This window comes from Drosophila persimilis, unplaced genomic scaffold, assembly GCF_003286085.1.
Source record: "Drosophila persimilis strain 14011-0111.01,24,50 unplaced genomic scaffold, DperRS2 tig00000841-arrow-arrow-pilon, whole genome shotgun sequence".
NCBI classification, from domain to species: domain Eukaryota; kingdom Metazoa; phylum Arthropoda; class Insecta; order Diptera; family Drosophilidae; genus Drosophila; species Drosophila persimilis.
In genome coordinates, this window is record NW_020825361.1 from 605,583 (window position 1) to 627,924 (window position 22,342).

Consider the following 22,342-nt stretch of genomic DNA (forward strand, 5'->3'; position numbering starts at 1 on the left):
CGTGGTATGAAAATCTGCTGATTGCGAGTAGAAATTCTTATACCCTACAGAGTATATTGATAGCTATTTATAGATTCAAACAGAGCGAAGATCAGCATTAAAATCAATCAGATTTCCTCCATTGAAAGAGCTATCGTCCAAGGGATCCATCAATGTTCTGGCCACAGTCTAGCGGATCCATCAGCTCCATCGATAAGGGTAACTACCCAGCAACAGTCTCTAACCTCCCTCCCACTCCCGATTTGAACTAATAATTCATATGAAAATTGACTTTAAATTTGGCTTTGCTTTTTATCAGATTTGCAGTTTATTTTTGGGCCCAGACAAACGATACAAATAACAATCGAATAAATCATTCTCGAGTGCGGGCAAAAGCGTTAACTAATTATAGATCAGGCAGGCCATGGTACGGTTCCTCCACTCTACTGACAGTGTCAAATCGTTGCTCTTCAAATAAGTTCGTGGAGTGGCAACAAAACAAGATCATCGATTTTGGGCCTTGGCTAAAATATTGTGCAAGGTCCGCCCAAAAGCCCAGACCGGGACCGAGTAGAAGCCATTCCAGACCCAATTCTGTCCCGTTCCGTCAGTCACTATCTTGACAAACGGATAAATCGAAATTGATAGCTGAAAGCTTTCTGTTTGTTGGCTTGTTAGTGCAAGGGCTTGACCAGTTTCCGGCGGCTTATAGATATCTAATAGAAAATGATCGATGAACGATGAATGCTAGATCTTCTCCACTGGCCCGTTCCATCCATCCATCCATCCGTGACTATATGTAGTTGCAGTAATCGTTTTGGTTTTCGGTTGCTTATTGTTTGTGGCTTTCATTAAATGCTAGGGTCATAAATATTACACACTTTTTGCTTAGAAAACTATACATATATAGATTTGTATACATATGTATTTGTGTACAAATTACTATATAAATCGATCGCATTGGATCGCCCTGGGAACGCTGGAATCGAATATGGGTGAAAAAAAAACACCATAAACATACATAAATATATGGACTGGGACAATACGAGTTCGAGTATATACACACACACACACACAAAGAGGAAACGTTATGGCTAGACATCCTTGTAGTCCACAGATAAATGCAGAAAATTGTCTGGATAGCTGAGGTGCTCGGACATCCATTGCACCTGTGTCTCCTCGTGCAGATCGATTCCATGGGTGCGAAATCCAACTGAAAATATACAATAATATAGATGAACAGGAAATATTTAATGGGAATATATGTACATATAGGAGGAAGCCATACTCGATTTTGGATACTCTTTATTATGATCCCTTTCAGAAAACATTTCAGTCTCTCTCGCTCCTTGGATTAGCATAAACATTTATATATAGAATCTGAATACCAGGTAACTTGATGACGAGGCACGGGTGCCTCCACATAAAACCTTCCAAAAGAAAGCTTCTTCTCTCTAAAACTGTATAGATCCATCGTCATTCCAGTGAACCGATCTTCAATGACATTTCTTAATTTATATTTGATCTACATATAGTATTCCTATTAAGATACCGATGGATACTGTCAATCGATACTGCCAAACGGGTGAGGCAGTGTCGGGCCTCTAGACAAAAGCGTACTACCCTAGGCATAGGAATTAATTATATAAATGATTGGCAATCAGTATTTTCATTAATGAGAGAGACAGGGTAGCGCTGATCGTTGTCTTAATAAATGCAGCCTATTACATGCACATATATTATAATGAATGAGATCAGCCAGCGATTACTTCAACGAGACCTGATAACGATGGGTTATCCCTCACCCTCACCCTTGATTTTCACCCTTCACTCGATTCTCTCCCTCTCCCTTCCGATCATGATTGACAAACGGTAATCCATAAAGATTAGGCCAAGATTCGAGTCCCAGGGAGCTACAGTTCATTCTGAGTTAAGAGAGTTAAGAGTTCTTCAAATTAGTTTCGCATGGAAATCAAAGTTTGCTGCGTTATCGGCAAGTTTTAACGGCAGTCGCCATGAGTTTGGCTGAACACTTCAAGAGAAATTTCGTCATTTTTAATTATAGCATATGAACTGTAATTATAGATTGGCGATCGGCGATTCTCGATTCTCGATTTGAAGCGATAGCCGATTCTCAATTGCCTGCCAGTTGTGCAGAGTGCGTCCCGTCCCGTCCTCCCACACCACCCATCGAAAGTTTTTTCTACTTTTTCTAGTAGGTACTCACTAGTAGGTGCATACACATGTATGCTTGCTTAGACGTCGAGCAAGTGCAAGTCGTAGGCCATATTATATATGTTTAAATATAGGAGCTCGTATCGTATACGTATAGAGAGCAGGTTTGTGGTGAGTATTTCTACTCTGATAATGATAATGGCTGATTACATACAGTGGGAGGCGAATGAGTGTTGGCCGGAGATAAGATTTGTGCAACGGGGCGAGTTCAAGTAGGGCGCATACGCATACGCATACGCATACGCATACGATATGATACAATATATGTATGTACTCTCGTACTCGTACGTGCACACCATTCCATATTATTCCGATTCTGCCACCGCTACAGATTAAGATTCAGTAGCGGTGGCAGGGCCAGGGGCTGTGGCTCTGGCTGTGACCAAGTCACGAGTTTAATGACCAAGCGAATGATGGCGCTACCCAAAAAATACGAGTAGTATAAATAAACGGAATCAAATCGCGTTCAAGTGGACATATGGGAAACAAATCAAATCAGTAGATGGGCGGAGTATTATATTATGATCGTGGGATTCACAGGGTATCCACCATGTTGGAATCTATAGGTTTGAATGCTAGAAGGAAGCACTCTTAGTGGGTTGTAGATCAAAGGATTTAAATATGATCAAATTATTATACCTACATGTACGTATGTATACGTAAATATTGAGATTTAATTTTTATTCGCAGTAAAATAAGCTTTAATGGATGAAAAAGATCGTTGATATTCCGAAATGTTTCGTCGTTTGAATGGAAGCGAATGATTTGAATGATGCTTCGAGTATGGGTCATGGAATTCATACAAAATCTATTAAATGAATCAGTGCCATCTTTAAAAAATCATAAATATAGTCAAAGGAATAGTTGAACCAGTACCTTGGACAGCAGACAAGCCCCAAGGGAGGTGTACTTCTATTTTGAATCTTTGAATGAAGGAATATGTTCTAAAACCACTTCAGACCGTTCCTATTGTCCAAAACCAAAGAAGAAGCCATCAAATGCTCGGTGAAGACAACCCCATCCATCCCCCAGAGATCATAAATCATTCGAAAGAAACCAACCTGAACGATATAAACTATTAAACTAAAGATCACCGACGGGAGACAAAACCCCATAGACATGAGTACTTATATAGATATAGATGTTTTTCTTTTTGGATCTTGGCGACAGCCAACACAACCAAGAAATTTCGAGAGGGCCGGACCCCAAAGAGGGACCGAGGGAGAGTGGCGCCAAACCGTCTGAAAATTTATTGATCCCATTTTTATTATCGTCAACAGCACAACGGTGTGGGGGGAGCGGGAGAGAGAGGTGCCTAGGGGGAGCTCATAGCTCATGCCTAAAAATAAACCATAAACGCAGCCAAAACTGTTGAATGACTCCGATAAGGAGAGCCCCCAATCATCATAATCATTTAATAGATTGTGTTCCATAGAGCCGTAAAATGTGCGCCGCGAAACACCCGATCAACCGTTCGTTTCAATTCCAAACGTTTCGCGTGTCATCTAATCTCCACACTACCACTCCCACTCCCACTCCAAACGTACCCGCAGCCACTGTTCTTCCCCCTCCCTCTCTCTGAGAAAATAAACTTGCGGTTCAGTGACGCCATTAAAAAGTGCTAGTGAGATACAGAGGAGCCAAACCGCTAATCAATTTGTATGCACGATACTCGGTAGAGGGTATGTTGTATTCGCGCAAAGGTCTGTGCCAAAGAAAACAAGGAAAGCGAGAAAATTTATAGGGAAGTGCACACAAAAAACACGTGCAAATCAATATAAATACCAAATAACTCTAGGATGAACAAAATGAACAGAGAGCTGTGTGTTATGGTGCATTGGTGGAATAAACTTCATAGAATTACATAATGAAATCAGTCAATCAATCATGAAAGAGAATGGAACCCCATAGCATCCGTTGGGCGCAAGATTTAGCCTATCCACTAAACCGCCTCCGGTACCGGGTATCCAATTGTCGATGCACTTGGCCACAGCGTTGACTCCGTTTTTGTTGTTGTTGTTGTTTTTTTCTTCTTTGGTTTCTTATGCAAGCCGTATTCGCAGGGGAACGGGTAGTAGGTGGGGGGTTTAGCTGGTATTAATTTCAATTATAATTTCGGTTTATTTTCATACAGCAACAATGTCAACTGGGGGTCTCCGCACAGCGAGAGTAATGAGAATGAAAACTCGCTGACGCTGCAGGTGGGGGGGGGAAACGAGGGACACACACACATGCATATTTACATAGATAGCACTTGACGATCCGATCCGATCCGATCCGGATCCACCAGACAAAACAAAACATTGTTGCAATCCGAGAAGAGTGAGAGAAGCGAGAAGTGATGGAATGTGCACCAAAACAGAGTTGTATGCAACTTAAGGAAGCTCCAGACAGAAAGAGACATAATGATCTCCGATTACTTGAAGACGCCTAAAGAAGAGGCTGAAAATACTTTGAATCATTCTCAAATTTTAAGTGTAAATAGGAGTAAAAGCTTGGAAATCCAATGATCCAATTTTACAATCTGGGGATGAACGTCCTCCATCGGTATTCCATCTGGAAATTAAGTTTTCAAGAGATCTGTAAAAACAGAGAGGAAGGTATATCCAATTCCACAAAGGATATAGCCATATTCGCCGTCTATTCTGCCATTCTCGCATCCTCAATCTTCGAGGTAGTAAATTTTTGATAAATATTCATCTAAATAGCTCAAAAATATGGGATTAAAATCGGATTAGGACTGATTGTTCTTCTGTCAGCTGTAAACATCTATCAAATGCAATATGGCTTCCAGGCAACGATTAAGGGTTCCCAAAAGTTCTGTTCTCTCAACGTCCGATTGAATGACTTTGATTGAAATGGTATTAATCGCTGGCGCGCCCTCACCCACCTGATGCCCACCTACAGGGGTTGTGTACACACAGCTGCTGCTGCTGCATATTAGCCCACCCAAAAACTAAGGCGTGGCATGGCCAATTGTCACACAACACACACACACACACACACACATACACACCAATAGGGAAACACGGACACATGGATATGCATAAAAGAGATGGCAGGGTAGGCGCTGTTCTGCGCTGTCTCCTTCCCGCTTGCAGGTTGCCATTGTGTTTGTCTGATTGACGAAATGCAAACGAAAATGTGTCGAAATGGGACTAAGCAAATGCAATAAGTGAGGAGTGCAAACGAGAGAGCCAGCACGAGAGAATGGTAGTGGGGAAGGGGACGAGACCGGCCAACAGTTGCCATAAAGAGATGCAAGAGAGCCAGGCACAGGCTGTGCCTGAGGCTGAGGCAGAGGCAGAGAGTGATAAACATTGAGGTGCGATTTCCGTGCGCCGCCGTTTCACTGGAGTTCTCGCGCACTGCCTGCACACACAAGTAGGATGAGGAGGATGAGGAGGATGAGGAGGATAAGGAGGGTAGCAGCAGCAGCAGCGGGAGGTGGGGGCAGGAGATGAGGTGTGGAGTTTGGGGGTGGAGGTGTAGGTGAGACAAGGTGAGACGAGGCGGGGTGATGGCGAAGGTGTAAATACAAATAAGCGGAGGTGATATCTCAGAACTTCCTTTTCACACATTCGAAAGAGCAGCACCCCACACAAATGCAAACACCCTGCACACACACACACACACACACACACACACGCATAGTATAAGGGGAGTATGAATAATAGCAGGTGAGGTATTCCCGCTCATCGAGTGGCATAATTTGTTAGTCACTCCCTCTCTCTCTCTTACTCTCTGGCTGTATGCATGCAAATCTCGTGAGCGGACTCTTGGGGAGCGCCTCACCTTCTCTTGAAATACACTTTTGCACACAGATGCACAGGCTCATGCACATTTGGCGTGCAGTTGGCGTCGCTGTCGGCACGCCAACGCCACCAAAAAAAAAACAACAAAAAAAAAACAGAAATGTGTTGCTGTTGTTGCTGCTTTCCGGTGAACAGCAGTGAGAAGAGAGAGAGCGGGAGAGATCCGCTGCTGCCAAGCGCAGTGCGCAGCCGGCGGCAAATCATGAAAGCGCCTCCTCAGACGCACGAACCAGCAGCAGCGGCAGTGGCAGTGGCAGCGGCAGCGGCAGCGGCAGCGGCAGGAGTAGAAGCCAGCGATGGAGAGAAGTTAGAGGAATGGGGGAACGAAGGGAGAATGTAGAATGGAGAACAGTGAAGCAAAGAGAAGGCAAAGGCAAAAGCCAAAAGAAATGCGTTTCTTTTATTTTTGACGCGTCTTAGATTCTCTGCCGCTGTCGCTGCCTACCTCTGCCACTGCCATGGATCGGCGTCGGCGTCATCGTCATCATTATCATCATCATCATCATCATCATCATCATCATGTTGTTGCTTTTGTAGATTTTGTTTTTTGATTCTTTTTCGTTTTTTGATTTCTTGGAATCGTATCTACTTTGAACCTTCCACGTTCCCGAACACCGCCGCCCGAACCGACCAACCGACAACCAACAAGCGTCCGACGATCCCGGTCCCGGTGTCGGGGAGTGCATTGTATATTTGAATTTCATTTCAATTTAAATACAATTTTCTATGAAAATGCACGCACTACAAATACGTGCAATCGTTACCATCTCCAATCCCCGACACACCGCCCCCCTCCCACCACCGCCATACAATCCATGGGCCTCGAGGCACCCCCAGGCAGCAACAAATTGATCATGTTTTGAATGCATTTCTGTTTGATTTGAGTTCGGATTTGTGTATCCGTGAATGCAAAAGATGTTCGATAGAAGGGAGAAAAATATGTAGAAAGAGGGGATGGGGTGGGATGGGGAATATATGGAATATACTGAATATTCCATTTTATTTGTACTCAAATTGGGACTGCAAATAATTGATCCTACAGATGAGAATCTTAGATCTTGGAATTGGTTATGAATTCTATTTGTTTCAAGGTCTACCAATTAAAGATCTGACACACCATATTACACAACAAATATGGACCTAAAAGCCCTGAAAGTTTTACCAACAAATCGGGAAATTGGGGAGATTCGCAAAAAAAAAAACTAGGATATTTGAAGGATGACATTCTTATAAGCAGCAAGAGCAACAGATTAAGGATGCCTGTCAATATCAATAAATCAATATCCTTGGATGAAATGAGAAATGCTACTCTAACTGCAGTTTATGGCAATGGAAATAATACATATATCTAATCCTATAATGGCATGTGTTCCGATTTGGTGAAATATATTTTTGAATACGAATGAATACGAAAAACGGTTTTAATAAATTAAAATTAACGGAACTTGCGAAGTCACATATCCTTAAAATATAATCTTTTAGAACTTATGATGAAATATATTATTTAGAAACAGTGATTAAAAAGCTGAAAAACTTTCCAAAATTTTAGAGGTTGAGATTTGTATATTTATTAAGTGAACTACAATTTTTCTGTGTGGACATCATTTCATCTTTATACACCTTTCATACCTTAAAAGGGTCGAAGCTAATAAAATAAAATTCGAATCTTTTGAAGTTTTATATATAAATGGGGAGTAACCCACTGACAGACTTTACAGGTCCTAGTATAATTAAATATCATTAAAAGAATGACTAATAAAGAACGGAATATCATGAATAAAACGTTATATATCCTGTATTAGTATCTTGAGAAGATATATAGAGAGATACATATGATACTATATACCACTAGATACTCATTCTCGTGGATAAAAGCACTTCAAATTGAAAAAACTATAATTTTTAACCCAGAAATATAGTTTTGATATAACATACACCATTAGGTTCCCACTGTATACCCTATGCCTGTAGTATTTAAAGTTGAAGTAGGCAAACAAAAGGTGTCTTTGGTCTCCCTTTCACATAACTTGTTATTACAATTAAAGGATCATTGCCTCAAAAAGCAAGTGGATTAAAATTTGGAGCAAAAATATAGTGCAGAAAGTATCCCTCTAAGTGTTTCCGCCTCTACGTAAGCCCCAAAATGCTTCTATAAAGATTGACCTGGGCTTAACTTTATAACCCAAATCCCCGTCGATGCACGCAATAAATGATGCTGATCTCCGATACCATGATTGGGTCTGAGATTGGTATAGGAATGGGCAAAGGAATGGGTATAGGTATAGGGATACGTTTTGGTGTTGCATTGGCCCACACTTAAGCCAGGCGTGTTGAGGAGCTGTGTGTGTGTGTGTGTGTGTGTCTGCATCAAGGACACAGGCAATGACAGAGAGAGAGAGAGAGAGAGAGTGTGTGCAACATGTGGATGGATGGATGACCTTTGGGAAAATACGTGTTGATCGATGTTTCAAACTATGTACTTGCTCTCGCTCTATCCCTCGCTTTCTGTGCCATTTGTTTAGAGTTCTCGAAGAAGACCCTCTCACCTTTCAAATGTGGAAATTCCTTGGATCGAGAGAAGGCCATAAGCATGCAAATAAAAATTTCACACCTTGGCCGAAACGAACACAGGAGGGTGCTGCACTGAGAGGTGCACTCTACTCGGCTGCACTCAGCGCTGGATCGTCGTCGCACACATCTGGGGAAATACCCAACCTGCCCGAAACATATGGACTCGAAAAAGAACCAAGGATCTTAGCCGGCCGATTGTCAATGAATAGAGCGAGAGAGTGGGATAGGGAGAGAGCGCGGCCGAGGACGAGGCCGAGGGCGAGAGAGATCTTCTTGACCAAGTGGTTCCTGAAAAATCTTCACAAAAATACGTACATAATTCTTAAATCCCAGCCGCAGGTATTTAGTTCCGCCTTTTGTCTGTCTTTCGGAATTCCCAATGCTATTATTGCACCTAAGCCACTGCCAGCCAGCGCAGTGGCAATGGCAGTGGCAGGAGGAGGAAGAGGAGTGGGAGTAGGAGTAGGAGTAGGAGTAAGAGTAGGAGGAACATACACCATTCCATCTCTCTCCCTCGCTATGTGTATGCCATCTCGCTCTTGATCATGCTATTGTCGCCGCGGCGCCGCAGGTCAGGCCAGGCTGCTGCTGCTGCTGCCTCGCTGGCTGGCTGGCTGGCTGGCTGGAACCCAACAGCGATGCAACGTGCTCTATGCTGCTGCTGCTGGTGCTGACGCTGACGCTAGAAAATCCACACGCACTTTTCATTGTACTGAATAGATTTTTCATTCGTTTTGTCTGCAGGCTGAATGGTCGCCCGAAAACCAGCCCAGCCGAACACTTGGCCGAATAGTTTTGCCCAAAGGGGAATTTGAGGAAACCTGCCTGGAATGCAGGCAATAGCTATAGCCCATGTCTATTCTGTATACCCCCGGGGGCATTGTTCCATATACAAAAAGAGAGGAGAATACACTTCTTTTTTTTTTTTGCTTTTGTTTCGCTGAGACATTGATGAATTGAAGAATGATTGCTGCAGTGTGCTGCAGGGCGGATCGCAGTCGGCGACTGAGAGGCACAGACGGTGCGGTGCGGTGCGGTGCGGCACGGTAAGACACGGTACGATACGGTACGGCTCGTTTGTGTTATTCAATAGAAAAATAAATAAGTCAGACAGACATGCACTTGGCCGGGCCAGACTGACTGGCACCTTTTCCTTAATTTCTAAGAGACGCTAGGTCTGCTTCTGACAATAGATGAATGCTGCACAGATACACAGATAAACAGATATGGGAGATGCAGGAGAGACCGAAAGAGATGCTGAGACGAGATGCTCCATCGCCTCTTGCATTTAGAGTGCCTGTGGTAATTGATAGCCGGAAAATCCTAGTGTGCAGACTGGACTCACCCGCTTTGCGTTCAGGTGTTGATAATTCGGCCATCAGGTCGGCGAGGCTCTTCTTTTGTCCACTTTCGCTTATGGGCGAGATCAGTTTTTGCGTGTACGTGAAATCCTATTAATGACCAAGCGGAATCCATCAGTCCATGAAATCGAAATGGATGGTAAAACACACACAATTGAATTGAATGCAACTGAACTGAACTAAACTAAACTTAAACTCAAGGGTAGGTCCCATTCCTTCCTCCCTTCTCACTCACATCATCGTTGTAGAGGCGAACGGGAATGTTTTTGAAGGACTCCTGGTCACCGTACGGCTCCATGAGTCGTCTGTTGACGGCCCAAAACTGATCGAACTTATCATTGATAAGGCCCAGCCAAAGCTGATTGTGGTCTTTCTTTTGCATGGCCGAGATGACCAGACCGCGATGTTTCAGCACATCGGCCTCCTTCAAGCAGGACATATAGTGCGATTCCAACAGCTCCCTGCAAGACATAATATATACGGAAATGGTTAGTGGACATGGCGCTGTTGCAAAAGCTTTCGCGTATACTTTGAATTCATTTTGACCAGCGTCTCCTCCGGGAATTTGGAAAAGTGTATTGTCAGACCCCAGGGCGTGCAGTCCTCCTCTGGATGCAGCAGATCGTAGAGCACACCTAGGACATACAGAACAGCATTAGTTTGCAATAGGAGTTTTGGCCAAGAGTCTGTCCTCTGTCCTGCCCACCAGTTGGATAGTGCAGTCGCAGCGGTATGCCATTGTAGTCGAACCAGACAGCACCATCCTGATGCTCGGCGGCAATGTAGCGGGTGAAGTACTTTCGCACCTGTTAGGGCAAGGGTTTTTAGTGGCAATTGGAATGGCAATTGGATGAACGAACGCTGTGTATTACCTTATCAGTGACCAGCGGCAAGTAGCTGAGGCGGGAGACCATCAGGTAGAAGGGCTCTGGCTTGATGCCCACTATCTCGTCACGGTCCGCCTGGAAGCAGATGCCAATCTGACCCTCCCATATCATGCGCAACACCTCGCGGTCGTGGGCCATGGCTATCTTTTGCTTAAACTTTTAATTATTATAATTTTTTTGTTTTTGGCCTCGAATCAGTGTGACCGCGGATTTATCGATAAAATATACCGTCCGACCCTCAGAAATAAACCGAAACATACCGCCTCATTTTCAAAATATACCGTAAACGGTCACCCTGCCTCGAACAGTGTAACCTGATAATAGAGATGGCATCAGTACATCGATATGGCACTGCTGGCGGTATCGATATATCGTCCACTAACGCGTTAGTGCTGCTTAAAAAAATGATATTTTTAATACAAATACAGCTACATATCGATGTCGATGACCATTTACGGTATATTATATACTTTTATATATATCTTGACGTCGAAATATTTAATCATCAATCTATAAAGTTTCATTTTAAAAAGTATTTTAAAGAACAGGGTATAGAAACTCTCAATCGTACTTCCGTGCATCACTTATTCCACTGGATTGCATTCATATCGTTGTCACTCATTCACTGTCAAACAATTCGAGTTTTGGCGCGCAGCTCTAGCGACTATCCAGTCGATATTATCGATGGCCAAACTGCTTTCTTCAAATCGGTTAATACTCTATTTTTCGCTCTCTTTAAACCGGGTTTGAATCGGTAGCAACAATAAGTTTCATTCCTTACACACTTATGATCTTGGAGAGAACGATTAGCCCATTGTCGACCAATGGGTCTTTTAATTCCTTCCACGAAAATGATGAATCCCGAAGAATTTTAGCGCAATTCAGAACTGATTTTCTTGCCGCCTGTATTTTCCATTATTTTTAAGTCGCGATATGGACCCTCTTGTCCCTTGCAGCAATGTAGAAACGGTGTAGAAATGCCATTTAGAGCCATGTCATATGCCACAGTGAATACTAAATCATAATCGGCATCACATTCCTGAACAATTGCCATAAAAATCTCAATTTTTAAAAAATTAAAAAAAAACAGTAGGTCAAAAAGTGGATTTCTAACCCTGCCGCTCCTATGGGGCTTATATGAAAAGAAATCGGCAAAACTTGCCAACAAACGTACACATTTCCCCTTCAGGTGTCGCTTTTGATAATTACATACAAATGTAGTTAATATGTAGCAAATGTGTAGTTAGATTCTAGTAGCTATGTAAATTTTTGTTGACCTTTTATGTTTAAGCCTTATTTTATAAACAATCAAACAAAAAAGTGTCTTGTGCTGCATTCCCTAGCTAACTAGTGAATATCAAAACCGAGGAATATGATGAAATCATGAAAACTAATAATGTTAAGTATTTTTGGTATATTTCTGAGGGTAAGACCGTATATCTCATCGATAAGTGCGATCGACTGCTCGTTTTACATTTTAGCTGCGGTTGTGTGTGTTTTTGTAATTGTATTACCGTGAAATGTAAATATGAAGTGGAATCTCGTTGCATATGCCAGCACAAACTCAATTCTATTGCGAATTTCCCGATTTGGATGAGAACTAACGCAAACGCAACGATCCAGTGATCCAGTAGATCCAGTGATATCCGAGGCGCATTGTGTGGATAGATCGGTAGAAGACGACAACAGTGGGACGACGACAACGACGGTGTGGTGCTGAGGCGGCGCGGCGCGGTGTGGAACGGACGCAACACAGAATGGATGTTGAAATACCTGTTTTGGCTGGATATCTTAATGTTCCAACACAAACTGGATTTTCGCTAAATCGCATCTCAAAAAAGGTATGAAACCTGTGTGTAGCACTCCTTCCTGCCCCTATTCTGCAATTCTTTTTTCTCCCGCACATCCCATCCATCCATCCCATCACATACATTATGCACACGAATTGAATATATACATATTTCGATATTTTTGCAATTCAAATTTAAATTTGAATTTGAATATTTTTGCCAAATGCGCATTTCGATAAAGAGAGGAAGAGACAGGACACACAAACACACACCATCGAATGTGTGTGGAGTTTTCCCGCTTGTATGTGTGTGTGTCTGTGTGTATATACCATCCATCTGTCAGTGTGCATGGATGGACGTACCACCTCGTACTTGTTGCATACAAATGAAGCCTGTCAGCGGCAGAGGGAGCGGGACGTATGTGCACACATGCCACCAACATAAGTGTCGCTGATTTGCGTACACACACTCGCACGCACGCACACACACAACATACAAACACACTCGGACGCTGGTGCCCCACAGCTGGTCGTCGATTCATCCAGGTTTCGTGGTATTCGTGTGGCTTAATGTTTGTGGACAGGAAATTCTTGAGCACGCAATAAATTGGTAGAGCTCCATGTACGCTACATATGTATGTTTTAATGTTTCCTATGATTGTATGCGTGTGTGATGCCGCCTGAGGAGTTATGTAAGCCCCCCAAGAGAATCTCCCCAGATGCCCTAAGAACTCACTCGGAATTAAGCTCTAGATTGACCTTTAAGCCTAGCTTCAACAGCTGTCTGTTGTACCTGCGACCTTGAGGTGGAGGTACACCCACTAGAGAAAATTTGAAGGCGCCTGCGTGACAGAAAGATGGACTCTGAATGTCGTGCAGCACGCAGCACCTTCCCTCCAGCCTCTAAAACTATTCATAACATGAAAAATAGCCTGATCCTGCAAGCCCTAAAACGCATAACATGGATCCTATAGGTCCCAAGCAAGAGAGTACCATTTGTGCCATCAAATCTTTCTAAAACTCCTATTGATCCTTTTTTGTTATTGATTTGCAGAAACCATGCAGTCGATATTGCCTGCTGTTCAAGGCCAGTCGACATGGGATTGCCCGCCTGGAGATGTGCGAGAACAAGGACGATAAGAATCCCAAGATATTCACTCTCGAGAATTGTGTAAAGATCACACAGGACCCACCGCCGGACAAGCTCATTCACATTGTCAAGCACAATGGCACACTCACCGTCAACACCAACAGCGATGAGGAGCTAAAAGATTGGATCACAGCCCTCCAGACGGTCGCCTTCTGTGACACGGCAGCTGGAGGTCATGCCGTCCATGGCGGGGCCATCGAGGAGGATAACGACCTGTATTGCAGCTCATTTGTACGTATCTTCTATGGTCTGATGTGATAGGGAAAAAGTGTATCTGAGGCAGACAGTAGGCAATTCTGGAATCATCGATCATGGCTGTGGATCATTGGGGCACCCGGACACTGTGGTGCTGTCCGGTCCTTCCCGTGCGCCCCCAGCCATCGCTGTGCCGAATTTTGACTGCAAATAAGAATTTATTTATATGTTTATGGTTCGTCTCATGCCATAGCTCAATGAGGCCTTTCCATTCGAGTTTCTGGAACGTCTCGAACTGTTGGACGCCAGTGGACGCTGTAGACAGTGCCACGCTGCCGGTGCCGCAGCCGCAGAGCACCATGATCGTGAAACTGACCGTTTGTGAAGAGCCTCTTTTGTGGAGGAGATAGTCGCAGCAACGAGAATTGCCATACCCTCAAAGGGCCAGCGATAGTGTATACCAAAGTCATGGCCACAGATCACTTTCGTGGAGATGTGGTACTCCGCTGGGGGCTCCATTTCGAAAAAGCAACTACAAATCACCTCCAGGAGCATACGGTTGAAGAAACTACTGACAAGCCTACTCGCCTACTTCTCGATTCTGGTTCTGATTTGTTTTGTGCTTCCGTTTCTCTTGCAGGATGGCCTGTTCATGATTACGCTGATACCGTCGGAGGCCTCCATACGCTGCAGCATCGAACCGAAGACGTACATGCTCCAGATGACGCCGACGGAACTGCAACTGAAATCGGAGGATCTGAACGTAACGATTGCCATGTGGCCGTATCGATTCATACGAAAGTATGGCTACCGCGATGGAAAGTTCACCTTCGAGGCGGGCCGCAAGTGCACCACCGGCGAGGGGGTCTTCACGCTGGATCACACCAATCCACAGGAGGTATTTCGCTGCATGTCCGCCAAGATGAAATCGATGAAGAAGCTGATCAGCGGCGACAGCCTCAGCACGATCGAGTGCGGTGAGAATCAGTTTAGTGCCGCCGCTGGCATGGAGCCGGGCTCTCGGAGCCCGTTGCCGCCATCGCCATCGAGCAATCCGCACGCTGGCGAATTCGAGATAAACTCCACACAGAGCTGCATATCGTTGCGGGGATTCATTAGCTCCAATGATTCGCTGAATAACTTTGCGGCGAGCAACGGCAGTGGAGGTGCGGCGGCAGCGGGCGGTCCTGGCGGTGGCGTCGTCACCTCGGTCACCCTCTCAGTGCCGCCCAACAGCTGCAGCAGCAGCAGCAGCAAGCACATTCCGAACAAGCCGCCGCGCAAGCTGGGTGGCTTGGTGCCTGCCAGCGGTCCTGGCAGCCAAAACCATTGTGATAAATACAAGAATATTGTGAAATATGAACCTGTTGCCATAACGACATCCTCGCCCTCGGATGCCAACAGTAAGAATGGCGGCGGTAGTGGCTCCTCAATGGTCATCCTCAAGCCGCCCTCGCCGGAGACCACCACATCGCGCTCTGGCAGCACCTCCAGCATCTCCAGCACACCGCCGGACCTGCCGCTGCGCAACGAGAGCACCAAGCCGCTGCTGGAGCGCGATTACGAGTGCATCGAGAACATTACGGAGGCATGGCGCACACGCGGAGTCGGCGACGTTCGGCACTGCGAGCGCATACCCCCAATACTCTGCGACACATCGGATTTTGTCCGCTCGCGATCCGGATCCACGCGCAAGGATCTAGCGTCCCAGTCCAGTGGCAGCAACACCCCCAAGATCATCGACATCGACATTGGCGAGGGCGTAACGTCCCCGACCCTGGCAGTGACGTCCAACAATTCCGTGGGCGTGCTGATGTCCTCGTCGGACTCAAACTACGATCGGCTGGACTTCCTTTCGCCCAACAATAAGACATCCAGCGGCTACAAGACCATCGTGAATGTGACGCTGCCCGGTAATCGAGTGCGCTGCAGTCCGCCGCCGCCAAATGAATATGAATTGATCGCTAGTCCCGATACCGAGAGCTTTCGCAAGGCCGATGACAGCCATTTGGGGTATGGCGTTTTACGAAAATCAACGAGTGCCAATAATAACAATAGCAACAACAACAACAACATTGGAATCTCTAGCAACAACAACAGCAATGCAACAACGAACAAAAGCAACAACGAATCTGCTCTAGATCATCGCAGCTATAATGGTCTGAACTATACGATTGTCAGCAAACCGAAAAGAGTGTGAAGTGTGGAGAGTTTATCTGAGTGTGGCAAGCAAAATTCTGTTTACGTTTTATCTCCCCAACCCCCTTCCGGCCCAATCGTGCTTCAGAGCAGCAGGGACTCAAAATAATCCACATCCCCCGAATCTCTGCGTATACATATCTACACACGCTCCCTCTTGCAAATCTCCAGGGTTAATCCAAGCCAAACGAAGTGCTCCAACAGGCCTATCCTTGTACTCAATCGTTTGTAGCGGTCAGGAGGATGTACCCTGTCTCCCTGTCACCTGTTGCTGCCACCACCTCCCTCAAATGTAGAGATCTCCTTCCATAGAGTGCAGGCCATTCACATAGCATGTGTTCCAATGTTTGATGCACCATTTCACAGAATCTGCAGGTTTCATATCTCATCTTGGCCTGTTTACACTCACGTTTCAATGTTTCTTTTTCCTTTTGTGGACCCACAGAACAGTTCATTTCGTGTCTCTCGATCTCCTTATGGCCTGATACCGTAGTAATCTGATTGAACTGTTGGAGGCATTCCTCAACCTAAAGTATCTCCTCTAGATCGAACGAAAGTCGTGTTATTGTTTCTCGTTTCTGTTTTTTTTGTGTTAAATTTATAATCTGTGATTATATTTTTTTAATAACTCCCAGCTCTGAAAGCACTGCCCGCCACTTTTTTTTCTTTTTTTTCGGAACATTTTTTCAACCAAACTCAAACTCGACTCGCAGGCATGAGAATCATTATTACAGTGGATGATCGTTAGGGAAAGGACACCCATTGAACTGAATCGAGCACTAGATACATAAACAATTCCAGTTAAAGCCATCAGTTCCATTAGGAGCAGACACATTCACATTTACAGAGGATGTTTCTTTTTTCCAAGCGTAGAATATATTTATATTCTAACCACCGGTTGAATATATGTTTATCTAAAACTCAAACACTTGCGTATGGTTAAACAATCTACTTATGGATTTAAAAATGAAATCGCAAATGGTCCCTGTTCGCGTATCATTTCGTTTATGCGAAATTTTGTACAACGAATCAATCTCATTCGATGACATGCGATGTGCCCTAGTGGAACACAGGGATAGTCTTATATTAAGGTTAACATTTGGTAAAATATCCTTGAATCTATTTTGGTATTTAGTTGTAAATCGGAACCGATCGGAACAGTATCAGATCGGCTGACTGCATCATATACATAGCTGCCATAGAATTAAAATCCGTCATATATGAAGTTTGTTTTCACGATTACTTAAACAAAACATTCGATATACTTAAGTATTATAAAATTCCTAAAACATAACATAAAGCTGCCATCAGATGGGTTTTGGTGTCTCCAGACATATGTATGTGGCCGCGTTCGTTGCTATAGAAAGATCTGAGATCGAAGCCCAAAACCTATTGAGACTTTCAGGGTTTTCTTTTTTGTTTGTTTTTTGGTTTTTGTCAATCAAAAATGCACTGTAAATATTTTTCTCACAGCACCCCAGGTACGAGTATCATACCCTTAGTGACGACAGTCGTAGTTTGAGGCAGGGACTGTCTCTTCTCATCCTTGCCACACTGCCTATACACCTCCACTTCACTCCTGTCACTCCTGTCACCACCCAGCAACCCCCACATTCCGCCCCCCACCCCACGCAACTCCTCGCAACATTCGAGTTCTCAAACCAGGCGCCATCTTAGCAGGATCGTTGTAAACGACATTTATTTTTCTTTTTTCTTATCGTATTATGCCGCGGTCACAAAAGAAGAAAATAAACCAAACGAAAGTTGTGGCAAAAAAAGCATTTTACTTGAAAAGAAACCATAATTATTTTTTTTTTCACTTTACGTTTACGATTATGATTATTGTAATTATTATTTTTTGTGTCTGCAAACTATTATTGTGTAAATAAAGAACAAACTAAATCTAGAAATCGAATCGAAGGGCCGCGGCTCTACTTCTATGCCCGGTACACGGTCAGTAAATATTTGAGCTTATGAATTATTTATCTCATTCAATATATTTTATGTAGTAAATGCAGACAGACATGGCTATGTCGACTGGGTTATTGGTGCCTATCAAGAATGTACATAGTATATACTTTATGGGAATGGAAACGCCTTCTGGGTGTTACACACATCCGCATCAACCATAAGCCTAATATGTCAATAATAGAAAACTATGTAGTATGCCATGGAATATATACCGTCCCATTTGTACATCAGATTTCCAGAAATGCTCATTCATATCCGAGCCGAGTAGAGTAACGTTTCTAAAAAATAAACACTCCGACGAATTAAAAATTAAATTCAGTAACAGAATCGGTTTATTCTGTGCCTTTTTGTTGAAGCGGTTGAACACATAGAACATTACAAATAACAGAGAAATATACGCAAAAGTTATCAACTTTTGAAACTCGCGTGAAGTGAAAAAATCGTGTGTAATCGCCGTGTTGTGAGCGAGTGCTAGGTGCAAAGAGAGGATCGTATAGTACAAAAGAACAGCAGCAGAAATGTTGTCCCAAGTGTTGCGTGGCTTCCAGCGTATGGCCCAGTGGCGCCCAATGCCGGCTCGTTCTTTCTGCTTAGATCTGGTCTACAAGGTGAGTGAGGCTCTCATCGATCGATATTCCCAGTTGGTAATCCAGCACATGTCGTCCTCCGGTCGCGCAGGACGACTACGTTGAGAAGTTGCGGCACAGCTACTACGCGGAGGAGCGCAACAAAATGCTGCTGCCGGCCTACAAGAAGGCCATGCTGTATCCGGACGATCTGGCGATCAGAGATAGCGTTGGTGAATTTACGTATTTACAGCTATACATCTCGGCCAAGCGTCTTTCAAATGAGATTTCAGCTATATGCGGTAGATATAGAACCCACTGCCGACCGACTATAGAGTGGATCTCTCACATCGCAATCTCTTTTTCCTTCCTTCCAGGCAGCGGTACTTCGTCATCAGTTGCGTTTTTCTGTGGCAGTAATGCCATGTGGATTGTGATGCTGTGGGGCTGCTGGATGTCCGGCCAGGTGGCAGTGCCACTGCATGCAAGTTCGGGCCTGGAACTGGTGCGTCTCCAGGCTATCGACTGTAAGGCAAATCTGTTGATTGGCTCTCCTGAAAACGAGAGCGTTATCCAGAAACTGTCGCAGACCCTGAAGGCAGCCACCATTACGCTGGACCATGACTTTGTGCCGCCAATGAAGGACATCTCCTCCACGTCGGTATACGCCAAGCAGCTGGTGAGCACCGAAAAGCCGGGCGTTCTGATGCCCGAGTCCATGCTGGCTAATGAATTTTACGAGAAGAGCATGGCCATGATGCTGTACACATCCGATGCGACCAACACTTGCAAGCCGGTGATGCTCACCCATCGCAATGTCGATGCCCAGATCCGATGCCTGATCGACACCTGGCGCCTGGGGCCCAACGACACCTTGCTGCCCGTTCTGCCAATGGTGCGCCAGCACATGGCCATTGCGGCGGTGCTTCAAGTCGGCGGCAATGTCGTACTCCAGCAGGGCTTCAACGCCAGCAGCGTCTGGGACGCCCTGCTGGGCGTCAAAATGTCGACCAAGAAGCGCTGCACCTGCTTCTTGGCCATGCCCATCGTGTACAAGCAAATGATTGCCGAATACAACAAAATGTTCGTCCAGGACACGGTCATGGTCGAGTACATTAGGAATCACTGCAGCGAGAAGATGCGTCTAATGGCCACGGCCTTTGCCATCTTGCCGGATTCGGTGTTCAATGGCTGGCGCGACATCACCGGGCATCACATTCTGGAGTACTACGGCATGCTGGCGACGGGCTTCGTCCTGGGCCATGCCATCGAGGAGGGGCCAAAGGTGCTGCCCAAATTGGTTCCCCAAAAACGTCTGCCCAAGCCACCACCCAGATCTTTTCCACCCAACTACAAGCCGGGCACCCTGGGCTCCCCTCTCCTGGGGGTCACTGCCCGGCTGGTGAGTCCAACGGGCAAGGAGATCATTAAGTGCCACAACCATGTCGGTGGGCCCATGAAAATGGGGGGGGCCGTGCGTCAGGCCCCTAACAGTCCTGCAGATCCTTTTGATCCCACCAAAACGGCTGCCAATGGAGAGCTCGAGATCGCCTTCACGGTCACGGGAGAGGAGGAGAAATTCATACCCACCGGCGACATATGCGCCTATTACAACGACAACTTTTACTTTATTAGCCAGGCGTGTGATATGATAACACTCGGCGGTCTCAAGGTGAACGCCTCCGAGGTGAAGAAGGTGCTGCTCTCGCATCCGAAAATCAACGACGTGTCCGTACTGGCCATCCCGAATATGGTGTGGGGCCATCGACTCTTTGCCATTTGCGCTGTCTCGCCCGATGCCGCCCTTGAGGTGGAGACCATCGAGACATATTGCGAGAAACAATTGCCGGACTTCAAGTGTCCCTACATCGTAAAGGTGGTCGTCGCCAAGTAGTGGGCCGCTTCCGCCACTCGCCTTAATTACAAGACTTGATTTGCCTTCAACGAACACCAATTTACACCAAAAACATCAAACATATGTACAGAAATGCCTACTGCGCGACGTGACAATTATAAACAAATTATTTGTGATTTCTCTGTTTAATAAATAAGCATTTGTGACTTGAACACGTCCGGTACTCAGATCCGCTTCACAAGGAGTCCTTAGAACTGTATCTGCTCATCCTGTGAGCAAAGAGCGGGGTACGTGGGATTGGCCTTGGTCTGGCAGCCGCTGCCTGCCACCGAGCAGGAGGAGTACACGGGCTTATTCAGTTCGTTGCCCGTGCCATAGTTGCAGGCAACCAGGAAATGGTGGAAGTTTTGTTGCTTGAACCGCGTCACGGCACAGCCCACGGCCACGTTCGCCTCATTGACCATCACCGCAAAGTGGGTTACATCCCTGTGGGAAGAGCGTTGCCAAATGATCATACATTTGTCCATCAAAGGTAAACAATTGTTAAACGTACGGTCCGCTTAAGTGGAAGGCTTGCAGCTGCTCTCCTGTGATGTCACTACCCTCGGCTGCCCAATCGTCCATGGCTCGCTTGAGTATCCTCTCCACGGAGCTTGGAATGATCCCAGCGAATCCCGCCATATAGAGATTCTGTCCGGAATTGCGGTACTTCAACGTGTTGTGGCACTTGTCGTGCTCCAAGAGGCACTGCCTGGTATTGAGTTCGGCCAGGCGGGCCAGCTCCTGGTCCCACGAAATGGTGGCCATGCGGCAGGCAGACCTCGAGACAGTGTCGCCGCCCCCGCTGGCCCACTTCTGGCGCAGGGTGTTGTGCGCATGCACCACCTGCTTGCGGGCCGCCTCATGGATGTCCAGTCGAGCGGCGTCGGGGGGACACGAACGGGAAAAGTTCTGTGGTGGCAAAGGAGCTATTAATGGTGCATCCTTGTGGTTTTTGGTCGATGGAGTTACCCCACGGTTGCGGCAGCCAATGTGCATGGTGTTTACGGGACAGAGCTCCGCCCGGCAGTAGTCCTGGGACTGCACGAGGCAGGCGCACATCGCGAGGCAGGCCATGGCAATGCATCGGAGCTGCATTTTTTTCGGTTTGTGGCGTGGCCCTGTCGATGGGTGGTTGCTTTATAGGGCCCATTATGTGAGTGGGTTATCAGCAGAGCATGTCGGAATGCCATAGTGCAGGCCCAATAGCCTAATGATTCAACGGCAAACAATCTAGAAAAACCCCCGCCTAAACCAGTGTGTGCCAGCGGACAAATGGCAGTAACGATAGCAACTATCGATAGACTAGCATTGTAATGACAGCCCTGCCTTTAGCGCCAATTCAAAGTCAATTTTAAAATGTCTACAAACTATATTTCATGCAATTTTGATTCTATAAAATTTCTATAGCAATCGAACACTCTCCGTTCTCACGTAGCCCCGCATCGCCCTAGCCATCCATCAAATCGATTTTGGTAAGTGGTTCCATGGTTAATGATAACTTTGTTGATGTGAATGGCACTCGTTGTTGTTGTTTACTGTGGGCTTTGTTTTATTTTACAATTTTGTTTACGCACAAAATTGTGCTAACGTGCCGGTGGCAACGTCGTCGTTACACAAAAGTACTCGGTACCCTTTTCCTTTCCGATGGGCTACAGATAGAGTCCAAATCTATTTACCGGCTAAAAATAGCACGACAACCAAAATTTACAATAAGCAAAAAAGAAGCT

General features: G+C 45.4%; 4 protein-coding genes across 4 annotated transcripts; 2 read left to right on the forward strand and 2 right to left on the reverse strand.

The window, feature by feature from the left end:
* Positions 1-283: 283 nt before the first annotated feature.
* Positions 284-11,048, reverse strand: LOC6597646 (autophagy protein 5). The gene is made up of 6 exons (XM_002022641.2): positions 10,834-11,048; positions 10,668-10,767; positions 10,491-10,596; positions 10,197-10,422; positions 9,946-10,051; positions 284-1,192 (listed from the first exon to the last, which is right to left on the reverse strand). The coding sequence occupies exons 1-6, from the start codon at positions 10,984-10,986 to the stop codon at positions 1,074-1,076; spliced, it is 810 nt and encodes a 269-aa protein (XP_002022677.1). The 5' UTR covers positions 10,987-11,048; the 3' UTR covers positions 284-1,073.
* Positions 11,049-12,389: 1,341 nt separating this feature from the next.
* Positions 12,390-17,475, forward strand: LOC6597647 (rho GTPase-activating protein gacK). The gene is made up of 3 exons (XM_026993515.1): positions 12,390-12,689; positions 13,692-14,018; positions 14,623-17,475. Exons 1-3 carry the CDS (start codon positions 12,606-12,608, stop codon positions 16,180-16,182), a joined length of 1,971 nt encoding a protein of 656 aa, XP_026849316.1. The 5' UTR covers positions 12,390-12,605; the 3' UTR covers positions 16,183-17,475.
* A 1,880-nt stretch (positions 17,476-19,355) lies between these two features.
* LOC6597648 (acyl-CoA synthetase family member 3, mitochondrial) lies at positions 19,356-20,612 on the forward strand. The gene has a single exon (XM_026993481.1). It carries the CDS (start codon positions 19,356-19,358, stop codon positions 20,610-20,612), a length of 1,257 nt encoding a protein of 418 aa, XP_026849282.1.
* A 190-nt stretch (positions 20,613-20,802) lies between these two features.
* On the reverse strand, positions 20,803-21,718 carry LOC6597649 (venom allergen 5). Its single transcript, XM_002022644.2, has 3 exons — positions 21,585-21,718; positions 21,127-21,524; positions 20,803-21,059 (listed from the first exon to the last, which is right to left on the reverse strand). Exons 1-3 carry the CDS (start codon positions 21,708-21,710, stop codon positions 20,822-20,824), a joined length of 762 nt encoding a protein of 253 aa, XP_002022680.2. The 5' UTR covers positions 21,711-21,718; the 3' UTR covers positions 20,803-20,821.
* Positions 21,719-22,342: the final 624 nt, after the last annotated feature.